General features: G+C 42.7%; 1 protein-coding gene across 3 annotated transcripts in view; it reads right to left on the bottom strand.

The window, feature by feature from the left end:
* AUH (AU RNA binding methylglutaconyl-CoA hydratase) overlaps positions 1–11,694 on the bottom strand; it is a 159,664-nt gene extending 147,970 nt beyond the window's left edge. For 2 of the 3 annotated variants that reach the window (XM_041740480.1, XM_041740484.1), the window contains exons 1-3: positions 11,374–11,689; positions 2,030–2,097; positions 1,834–1,921 (exon numbers count right to left, since the gene is read on the bottom strand). In XM_041740480.1, coding sequence (XP_041596414.1) covers positions 1,834–1,921; positions 2,030–2,097; positions 11,374–11,641 — 424 coding nt within the window. In that variant the 5' untranslated portion in view covers positions 11,642–11,689. Of the gene's footprint in view, positions 1–1,833; positions 1,922–2,029; positions 2,098–11,373 lie in introns of all 3 variants that reach the window. The other variant, XR_005985607.1, reaches the window with a different exon arrangement.
* Between the last annotated feature and the right edge of the window lie 542 nt (positions 11,695–12,236).

Here is a 12,236-nt window from a genome sequence, read left to right as displayed (position 1 = left end):
AACCCATTAAAAAAGAGCTGTAAACTGTTCTAAAGCATTAAAGGCTTTTTCAGAGTACTAATAACGTGAAGATGCAAAACAAATGGACAGTCAAACTCTTCCAGTAATTGCAGTGTATGGTCACCGAGCCTGTGGCCAACAGAAAGACAGAGATGCCTGTAGCCTCAGTAAGTTAACACTGAATGTTGAACCACTGCTCTGCCCTGAAGACATCACTGTCACTCCTCAAAAGATTGATGTCTCTGGGCCTTCCTTAAAGGCTTCCAAACTGCTCCTGGCCTTTCTTCCCAAGAAGCCTCCAAGCAGCCCTCGGGGGATCTACATGTTGGACTCAGTCACCCAGTCCAAATACATCCAAGAATTCCGTTCTTTCACGGTAAATTCTCCATACTGTAAAGCCTGACAGAAATTATTAATGGCCACCATTTATTGGCTCACTGTGCCGTACTCCACCAGCACTCAAGGTGCCCAACAACCAGAATGCGCGATGGCCTTACCTGCCTGCAATGTGTAAAAAAGCAGAAGCTATACTGCAAAAGGCCCTCACCCCGGCAGCTAAGGATAATAATCCTGCTCTCTCCCATCACCCAACTGGAGTTAAAACTAATCTTTTTAGGTATGCCACGATGCATTGAAAGCCAAAATAGAATTAATTTACGCTGAATGTTTCCTAAAATACCACAAAATTCTGCAGTATTTTAGGGTGGAAGCCACAGAGGTTGAATGAACCCTGCCTGAAAACTCTTAAGAACGAAACTGAGGCCTATCAGCCACAACAAAGACCTCTGAGAACTTTCCAGAGTTCCCAGCATTGCTCTGGGTACACTCTCAATATTTAATAGATGTTTGTTTAATAAATAAAATGCTCTATGTCATTCCTTCAAATGGTTAATTGCCCAAAACAGATTATCTCATATTTTTACCAAAAAAAAAAATTTTAGGCCTCAGCCAACTTCTTCTTTCACTGGTAAACGACAGTGATATTGCACGTTATCAGCATTTACCTTCATCATCTACATTTACTAGTTTTACTATTTTACCAGTTGACATGGATTTACTCAATTTCATGGCATAGAAATAACAAATACGGAAAGAATAAGACAACCTAATCTTTAGCTTTAGGTAATACAGTACAATTGGCTGGAAAAAATCTTAATTTTTGCTGCATGGATGCCAATTTAAAAATACAATCCATGGGGCAGCCCGGGTGGCTCAGTGGTTGAGCAACTGCCTTCCGCTCAAGGAGTGATCCTGGAGACCGGGGATGGCATCCCGGGTAGGACTCCCTGCATGGAGCCTGTTTCTCCCTCTGCCTGTGTCTCTGCAGCCGCCCACCACCCCCGCTCTCTCTCGGTCTCTCATAAATAAATAAATAAAATCTTTAAAAAAAAAAAAAAGTACAATCCATGGACACAAACTTAAGTAGGTGCCACTATAAACAATGTCCAAAGCAAATATTTATACTTAACACCTTTTACTGGGATAGCTACTGCTACTTAAAGAAAGTATTTTTTAAGCAACAAATAAACACAGAGCACACTATTACAGGTAGGAGACTCAACTCTTCCTTCCCAGTTGATCTTTCATATATATTACACATGCATTACAAATACTTTAATGGCTCGAATTATCTTAACAACTTCCAAAACAACACGTTGCAAAAGTTTCTTAACTAATACAAAGCATTTTTTGTCTTGTAAAACAGTAAAAAACAGACAAAGAAAATGTCCATAATAGAATTCTACTCACAAACACTTTATAATGGAAAAATGGGTTATTGCTGAGGAAAAGTTAGACTATGGTTCAATGTCATAATAAAATTTATTTACATACCAGCACAGAATATTCCTGGGACTTCACTCCGAACTATTATGGTCCGCACTTTTTTATCAGATTTTAAAGCATCCACAGCTTTTGAGAGCTAAACAGATACAGGGAGGGTAAGGAGAAAAAAAGGAAAAATCACTTTCAGAATGATGTCAACATGTATCTTAATACTAGAAGCAAACAGCTTAATCTTTACACTCACCATTTTTATCAGACTTTTACTGAATGTATTTTTGGCATAAGCTCTGTTTATTCCAAGCACCACAATTCCTAGTCAAGAAAAAACAGCACAAGCATCTGAATTAGTGAGTATTCGTGGTACAGACTCCCACACACACAGCTAATTAACTTGGGACTTAGGAAATCTGCCCTTTCCTTCAGGTTCACACCAACAGCTTTGTCCTTATTTGAGTCTACTCTCCTTTACAAGATAAGCCTATTTTTAAAGAATGTGGTATATGTAATATATCTATTAAGATCAATATAGTACTTAATATGCACCTCTTTTCTTCTGCCTATTACATACATAAGAACTTTATTAACATCATGTCCCTTTCAATTTCTCTCTTAAGCACCACCAAGGTAATATGGCACATTTTACTAAATGTACTTATTAGTGAAAATTCTCAATTACAGAGTACTATTTAAAATGTGGTGTCATCACCTTCAAGTACATACAGAAGTAACAGCTAAGCAATCCTTGTCACAGCACGCCTTGTGGGATCAGGTTTTTGCTAGTGTATCAGGACTTTGTATCATTCCATTTACTCTTTTTGTCATATTACATGGTTCTCAGTATTTCCACCCCAAGTTTCTCTCCTGACTCTGTTCCACGTACTTCACCTGAAGATGCTTCCATTTAGATACAGTCCAACAAGTAATTCAACCTCAATCTATAAAAGCAAAGTTCATTCTTTCTCCCACAAAGCCCAGCTCACCCTCCTAACTTGTCTATCAGAAACCCACCATCCCATTCCAAGTGCTTCAGTCCAATCAATTTTCCAAAAACCATTATGCACAGAATCTACCTCCTCCTTAAAATTCTTTGTCTCCAAAACATCTACATTCAAAGACCTTATCTGATATTCAAAGCCCTATACAACCTGTACTTGACTTTGCTTGACCTCTGAGTAAAGCACAAATTTTCCTTGTATAGGGAAATGCCTTCCACCTCCTTGGGGGTGGAGTGAATAGGATCCTTCTTTGTAGCGGAGTTAAACTGAAGACAAATGTACACAGGCCTTCCCTATGCAAGAAACCACAAACCTATTTGAATAAGAAAGTACAAAGATAAACTTCAGCTCACAGAATAAATTTTCAAGAATCCCAAACAATCTCAGCATGGAGAAAATCATGAAGTACTGGTATCTAGGGTAGGCTCTGCATGAAACCTCCCATTGAGCTGGGTAGGTCCCGTGACTCAGGACGACGGCTGTCACTACTTGAGCACTGTAGTGCATTCTGGACACCGTTCCCAGGGCTCTATGCTCATGAAGCCATGTGACCCCCACAGTAACCTAAGAGGGAGACAGTATTTTTATCCTATTGAAAAGATGGAAGCAACTGGGAAGCGGAGAAGCTAGAAGTGGGGACAAACTCCACACTTGAACCAATGAGGCTGCTGCACTGTTCAAGCCTCTGCAACCTCGTGAACAAAACCAACTGGGTAAGACCAGATGTGTCAGACTCAACTGTCCTGAGGACACATCATAGTGCTCAGCCCTCAAGGTACTAGAGTCTGGGAAGAAACAACAAACGGTAATAAAATAATCATTCAAAATGGTGCTCCAATAACCTGTAAGCAGAAACTGATAAGACTGGGAGATTGCAGTCCAGCAGGTTTGGCAGAGCTCAACAGAGTGAGGAACACAGTGAAGGCAATTAGGAGTCACTCAAGAAGTAAAATCTGGATTGACTGGACTGAGAACTAACTGCACCGAAAGGTATTAGGAGTGGCTACCAGGGTTTCACATCAACTGGATGACAGATGATATTCAAGAGACAGAACCATAAAAAAAAAAAAAAAGAAAACAAGAACCAAGGTGAGGATGGAAGGGGCTTGAGTTTATGAATTTGGTTCTGAATTAAAGTGAACCTAAAGTGCTTTTGAGGTGCCCCACATCAATATCAACTCTAAGGGTACTAAGAGGCTTAGAATGCAGGTTCTGACGTCTAATTACTGGAGTCAAAATCCCAGTCCAACACTTACTAGCTGTGTGACTTTGGGCAAGTTACTTAACCTCTATGGTCTTCAGTTTCTTACTCTGTTTCAATACTAATATTTTCCAACTCCATGGGGCTGTTGTGAGAATCAATGATAAAATATACATAAAGTTTACAACATAAGCATTCAACTGTTACTGTTCTTCTAACACACTCTGATGCAATAAATAAAGTATTATCATTATCTGTTGGTATGTACTTTCCAGAAAATGCCATTACATACAGAAATAAAGAATAGTGTACTACAGCTTTGGTTGTTGTTGATATTTGCCACAAACGGGATTATATTTTCTGTTGGTGCTGGTTTACATAAATAGGTCATACATATTTCCTTTATCTACTTAATTCAGCCTTAAAGATATTTATCAAGACATTCTTCTTAATGAGTAATAGTCTGTGAATTTCCATTATTTATTTTTCTTTTGAGGAGTATTTAAATTGTACCTAAATTTTCCTTAAAAAAAGAAAACTGAAAAAAATAAGAAATAAACTTTTTTTAAAAGATTTTATCTATTTACTCATGAGAGACACAGAGAGAAAGGGAAAGGGAGAAAGAGAGAGAGAGAGAGAGAAGCAGAGACACAGGCAGAGAGAGAAGCAGGCTCCATGCAGGGAGCTCAATGCGGGACTCAATCCCGGGACCCCGGGATCACACTCTGAGCCAAAGGCAAACGCACAACCGCTGAGCCACCCAGGCATCCCAGAAATAAACTGTTTTAAATTTTTCTAAATACTTCAATGCTGCAATGAACATTCCTGAAGGCTTCTTTTCTACAGATGTGTACTTCTGAGAAGGCTTCTTTTCTACAGATGTGTACTTCTGACAGGAGGTATCAAGAAGTAGAATTTCTAGGTCTAACAGAATGTGCATTCTTTTAAAAAAAAAAAAAGATTTATATATTTAGAGACGCCTGGGTGACTCTGGTTGAGCATCTGCCTTCAGCTCATGGTGTGATCCTCCAGTCTGAGGATTGAATCCCACATCATCAGGCTCCCTGGAGGGAGCCTGCTTCTCCCTCTGCTTATGTCTGTCTGTGTCTCTCTCTCTCTGTGTATTTCATGAATAAATGCAATCTTTAAAAAAAAGGACAGAGAAGGACAGGGAGAGAAAGTCTCAAGCAGACTCCATGCAGAGTGCGGAGTCCAGCACAGGGCTTGATCACACCACCCTGAGACCATGACGTGAGCCAAAACCAAGAGTTGGATGCCACCTAAGTGGCCTGAGAATGTGCATTCTTAATTTTAACAAATATGTCTAAAAAATATTAAAATATTATCTCTTATCTCTTATCAACTGCCCAGCCAAAACACTATCTATTTGTTCACAAGAGCAGACCTCAATGGGATGAAAAACATCTTAGAAGATATTTGGAAAACTTCAAGAAACATCTTGAAACTATCACCAGGTAGAATCTGGGCTTTGCAGGCCCTAAAGCTTATAAAATTTAGGGAGTCCTTGTAAGTAAAAGAATACAAAATTATACACATAGAATTAGAGACAGATGTAAATATTAAAACATTCAGAATTTTAAAAACTTGAGAACTACTATATTTTCTTTTCAAATATATATATGAAGTACACTTCCTTCTCTATATTCTTGAATTTTTATTTATCAATAACTCTGAAAAAATATACAAAGCTAATCAAATGCAACTGTAAGGAACCTCAAGTAGTCAAAACAATCTTAAAAAAGAAAAAGGAATTAAATAAATAAATTATTTTTAAAAAGAAAAAGTAAGTTGAAAGTCTTACTTGAAGGACTTAATCAGGACACTTCCTAATTTCAAAACTTACTACAAAGCTACATTGAAAACAAATGGTGCAGTACTGGTATAAAGATAGACATACAGATCAACAGAATTGAAATAAGAGTCCAGAAATAAACACCTACACTCATGGTCTTGGTTTTTGAAAAAGATATTGTGACCATTCGGTGTTAAAAAGAACAGTCTTTCCAACTAATAGTGGTGGACAACTAGATATTAACCCACCAAAGAATGAAATTCGACCTTCTCCTCACATGTTATCTCAAAATGGGGAGCCTGGGTGGCTCAGTCCATTAAGCATCTGCCTTCGGCTCAGGTCACAATCCCGAAGTCCAGGGATCTGGCCCCATCTATGTCCACCTCCCTGCTCAGCGGGGAGTCTGCTTCTCCAATGACCTGCTGCTCCCCCAGCTCATGTGCTCGCGCGCTCTCTCTCTTCCTCTCTCTCTCAAATAAATAAATAAAATCTTTAAAAAAGAATTATCTCAAAATGGATCTGAGAACACTGTGAGAGCTAAAATTACAGCTCTCTCAGAAGGAAACAAGTATAAATCTTCATGACCCTGGATTAGGCAACAGTGTCTTAAATATGGCAACAAAAGAAAAAACATAACTCACCAAAACTATCAAGAAAAAGTGAAAAAATAACCCACAGAATAGAAAATATTTGCAAGTCATACATCTGACACAGGGTTAATAACCAGATTATAAAAGAATTTTTACTACCCATAACAAAAAGACAAACGATCAGACTGAAAAATGAGCAGAAGTTTAAACAGATATATATCTTCAAAGGAGATATATAAATGGCCAACAAGCAGATGAAATGATGCTCAACATCATTTGTTTTTTTTTTTTTTTAACATCATTTGTTATTAGGGAAATACAACCAACACCAGTATGAGGCATCACCTCACAGCCAGTAGGAGGGCTAGAATGAACAACAAATGGAAACAAGCGTTGGCGAGCATGTGGGGAAACAGAAACCCTTGAGTACTGTTGGTGAAGATATTAAAATGGTGCAGCTGCTGTGGAAACTAGTTTGGTGATTCCTCCAAAAACCAAACATAAAGTCACCATATGACCCACAGATTCTACTCCTAAGTATCTACCCAAGAGAAATGAACAGATATGTTCAAATAAAAAACTGTACAGTGTTCAGGAGCATGATTCATAAGATCCAAAAGGTAGAAACAAAATGTGGTAATCCATACAGTGGAATAAAAAACAAGAACAGTGAATAAAATTACCATTCACAGCAAGAACTCAAGAGATGTTTAAAGTCTTGACTTTTGATGGCAGGGCCTAAAAATGAATAGGTGGCACCCTTCCACAGTGCTTTTTTTGTTTAATTTTACCATGTGCATATATAATATTTTTACTTTAGAAATTCCGTAAACTTCAATAATTATTATTACTAAAAACTGACATGTGATATGCAAAGTACTGAAAAGCAAGAACAGAAAGAGTATCTCCAATAAACCACATACAGACCTAGGTTCTTCAAAATACATCATTAAAAAACTGAATGCATAACTCACAAAATAGTAGGAAATTTTTTTGCAAATCATGTATTTGATAAGGGGCTTGTATCCAGAACATACAAAAACTCTTACAATTCAACAATAAAAAGACAAACAACTCAGTTAAAAAATGGGCAAAGGCTTTGAGAAGACATTTCAGTAAAGAAGATACACACATGGCCAATAAACATGAAGAGATATGCTACATCATTAACCACTAGGGAACTCCAAAACAAAGCCAGGAGATACCACTTCACATGCACCAAGATGACTATAATCAAAAACACAAACGATAACAAGTATTGGTCAGGATGTACAAAAATTGGAGCTTTCAAACCTCGCTGGCGGGAATGTAAAATGCTGCAGCCACTTTGGAAAAGTTTGGTAGTTCCTCAAAATATTAATACTCATAGAATTATCATGTGACCCAGCAATTCCATAAATGGAAGTGAAAAGAAATGTCCACAAAAATTTACATGAATGCTCTAAATAACAATATTCACAATATTCAAAAAATAGAAACAACCTAAATGTGTATAAATGATGAATAAATGAAATGTGGCCTGATCTATCCAAGCAATGGAAATGTTATCCAACCATAAAAAATAAAGTACTGACACTCACTACAGCACGGATGAATCTTACAAACATAATGCTGAGTGAAAAAAGCCACAGAAGACTATATATATATACTACTTCTCAGATGAAGTGTCCAACATAGACAAAGCTATTGAGACAGAAAACAGATAAATGGGTCCTATTTTAGGGGGAGGACTGCATGAGAATGGGGAGTCACGGCTAAAGAAAACGGTTTCTTTTTGGATTGAAAGACATTCCAAAGTTGGAGTTGGTGGCACAACTCTCTATATATACTAAAATCAATTATACATTTTGAATTTTATGGTATGTGAATTCTACATCAATAAAGATTTAATAAATAAATAAATATTAAAAAATATATACATCTTGCAGCACCTGGGTGGCTCAGCTGCTTAAGAGTCTGACTTCAGCTCAGGTTATGATCCCAGGGTCCTCCAATGGGACTCTGCTTGTCCGTCTCCCTTCCCCTCTCCCCTGCTCGTACTCTCTAGTACACGCTCTCTCCCTCTCTCTGTTCCATATAAGTAAATAAAATATTAAACATATATATACACACATCTTAATATATTTGTATGAATATAATTCCCATGCCATAAAATTATGAAAATACACTTTTAAAAATAAACAAATAAATGAAAATTAAAACATAAGCAAAATATATCAAAGAAATCAATCTGCTGAAAACAAAAAGCAAGTAGATGTAGGAAGACCAGCTGGCACACCCAGGGAAAGCGCCCTTGGGAGACGATGCTGGCTTGGACAAGAGCGGTGTTGGTAAAGAAGAATGCAGAGAAACTGGAAAGACGTCAGAGACACTCAGGAAGTCTTGATAATCTGGATGTGAACAGTAAGCAAGCAGCAGATATCAAGAAAGACTTGCATGATGCACTTGATTATTTGCTCTATTTCTGCCAACAATATTTCCAACATGGTTCTCAAAGATAAGCTTTGAAATGGGTCACAATTATGAGTAGAAGCTTGGCAGACTGGGAGAAGTTTGATAAGGGGAAGAGAGAAGTCATTCTTTTGTACGCAGTCTGGGAACCGCATGCAAAAGCACAAATAAAAGGGAGCAAAGGCAAAACTTAGGCTCCAGGAGCAGGGGAGATTGGGGACTCTGCCTGCAGGCATCTGGGAGCCACTAGAAGTTTCTAACGGAGCAGTCATTCTTGACCCTGAAAAGAGGTAACCCCAGGACAAGTATGAGCAATAAACTGGGAAGGAGAATGACTAGTGAGCAGCCAACCTATAAAGGACAGACCTTGAGGAACCAGGGCGAGGACTGCTGCTCTGAAACCCCGAGTAGGTCAGACAACAAAGCAAAAAAAACTGCTAGGGAAACCTGGTCATACAACTGCGCGCCCTCAACAAATTGCAGATATGGAACCCAGACAACAGATGAATGCTGGTGCTGAAGCACCTTCACCAGCCTACAGAGGCCTAGAGGGTGAAGAGCGGTTTGGGGCTCCTCAGACCTCACCTCTGGGAGAACTCTCATTCTCTTATTCCTTGCAGGCTGCTAAGTCCCTCAAATTTTGGACTGGTCTCTATGAGAAGCAAAGGCATTGGGACACTCCTTTAACTGCAGATTCCTTGACCTCACTCATGTTTTTCTTTGCACTGCTTACTGCTGGTTTGCTAGTAAAGCAAAGCATGTATAATGTTAGCCAAGCCTGAGCTGTCATTCAAAGGAAGCTGGGTCAACTTTCTTAAGAAACCATAACTTCCCAACAGCAGATTTTTATGTTTCAGGTAACTGCAAACATCTGAACTTATGCACTTGTTTTGTATGCTTTGATTTCTTCTCTTTGATCCATCTGGATCCTAACTTAAGGGCTTTCCAGACATTTTGTGAAATTCTACTTGCTATTTGCATTCATTTAAGTCAAAAGGACAAAACAAACAAACAAACAAAATATGGTGCACATTACTCGCTGCACCTGCAATCTCCATGTCTAAGGTACTGTTTGGACATCTAACCAAAATCCCAGTAAGGCCAAGCTTAACCAAAAAGGCTCTAATCACTCCAGCCCCAAATCTACTTTCCCGCTGAATTTCTCAATACTCCGCCTGTCATGCCACACTACTGGCACACATGCCCTGCTGTACTTCCCAAAAACATAACATGTTTGGATTCCATGCCTTTGACCATGCTCAGGTCTCTGTCTGGGATAATAAAGAAATGATAGATTAAATAACTCCTCATACTCGACTAGGAGCTAGATACTCAGGGGGCAATTTGTATTGACATTCTCATCTAATTTTCACGGCAGCCATACAATGTTGGTGTTATTTTTCCCATTACACACACACCAAAGTTGAGGCACGGAGACAGTTTGCCTAAAAACCCTCACCACTCCCAAATTCTCCTGCCTAGTCAGGATTGCCTGGGAACCTAGTTCATCTGGCCAAACCCTAAATCGACCCTCAGAATCCCCCTGTCAAGTCCTCCAACCTCCCCAAATACAACTGATCATAGTCCTTTTGGGGGGTAGTACAGCCCTTCACCCTCACCAAGCCTTTCAAGGTAGCAGAGCCTTTTTTTTTGCCAGTATCTTCCTCACTCTGTCAGAAGATGCTTTATTAAAGACAGCAATCATGCCTTAACTCCTTTTGCACTTCTGCTTCACAGATGACAGGTGCTCAGTAACAACCTGTCTGTCCAAATTAAATGACAGGTCCTCTGGCAAACTGCTCTAGCACGTTGCCCCGACCTCAGGGGGCTCAAGAAAGGAACTGGGCTTCACCCCTCACCCCTCCGAGAGGCAGGTCCCTCCCTCCTCCACAGTCCTCCCCCTCCCCGCGGCATTGTATTGCTAATGCATCTGTCTCCTCCAGCGCAGGTAGCTCAAGGGCAACATCCCTATCACCCTCCGCTGGGTCCCCGGAGCTTTAGCGCGGCACCCGGAAGACAAAAACGTGCTCAAAAATGGTCTCAAGGAACTGGAATTCAGTCACCCAAACTAACTTTAACTTTCTACAATAAACAAGGAGGGGGGCGGGGGGGAGGGAGAGAAATTGTAGCGGCTGCACGGCTTTACATGGGAGATTGTTCAGAACGAGGTGCATTCTCACTGCAGCTTCTGAAACTCCACCCCGGGGGACCCCGATATCTGAGTGCACAGAAAGCAATTGCACAGCAAGCACAAAACCTGCAAGCAAATATCACACACCCGGTTTATTGACCTTGGCTCGTCTAGAGATGAGGGCGTAAGCTGCATGTCTGTCTTCGGCGCTGAGTGGGGCCGCTTTTACAGGTAGGCCGCTCCGGAGTACACCTTTAGGCACTCACAGCACCTCAAGGGTGCAAGGCTGGGGTGGGGGAGGGGAGGGGTCTCGACCCGGGCCGCTCAGCGGACGCTGACGTCAGCCGGGACACTTGACCTTGCGACCCCTTCCCAGGACCCGCGGCTGCCGGCGCCGCGCCCCTCACCTCGGTTCTCCTCCTCCAGGTACCGCACCCGCAACTCGTCCTCCGTCTTCACCTCGGAGCTGTAGCCCCTCCGCGGGGCCGAGCCTCCTCCGGCCGCGGGCGTCCAGCCCCGGGCCCAGACCGCCGGAGCGACGCGCGGGCCAGTCACGGAGCCGGGCAGCCTCCACCCGGGGCCAAGCCGCGCACAGCAAGCGGCCACCAAGCGAGCGCGGCCGGCCTGCAAGGTGCCCAAGGCCCCAGGCACCGCAGCCGCCGCTGCTGCCGCCATCTTGTCTGTTTACGGCGTGGGCCTGCGGCTGCGGCCCCGCCCCCGCCGCGCGCACGCCGCCGTGCACCCGCCGCCGGGCACGCCCCCGCCCCGCCCCCGGAGCCTCCCCCTGGCGCAGGGCCACGCCCCTCGCAGCCTCGCCCCGCCCCCCAGGGCGTCTCTCTGGCGCCGGGCCCCGCCCACCGCCTCGCCCCGCCACCCGGAGCCTCTCGGGGGCGCCAGGCCACGCCCCTCGCAGCCTCGCCCCGCCCCCAGGGCGTCTCTAGGCGCCGGGCCCCGCCCACCGCCTCGCCCCGCCTCCCGGAGCCTCTCGGGGGCGCCAGGCCACGCCCCTCGCAGCCCCGCCCCGCCCAGGCCCGGTGCCGCCTCGCTCCGGGGGCCGCTAGCCCGGGTCTCCCCTCCCTGGCGCGCGAGTTGCAGGCTTGGCCCGCAGAGGCAGGGTGAAGGCGCTTTCCCAGGCTGTGGAATGGTTTAGGGAAGCATGTCCTATAGAACTCCCCTCTCTCCCAGGGATACGCTCTGGGGTCCTATGTTAGCTGCAAAGGTGAGCTGAGATGCTCCGTCTCAGGCTTGGCTGGCTGGGTAGCAGCTCTGC

This window comes from Vulpes lagopus, chromosome 2, assembly GCF_018345385.1.
Source record: "Vulpes lagopus strain Blue_001 chromosome 2, ASM1834538v1, whole genome shotgun sequence".
Classification (NCBI taxonomy): domain Eukaryota; kingdom Metazoa; phylum Chordata; class Mammalia; order Carnivora; family Canidae; genus Vulpes; species Vulpes lagopus.
This window is presented reverse-complemented; position numbering and strand designations above follow the sequence as displayed.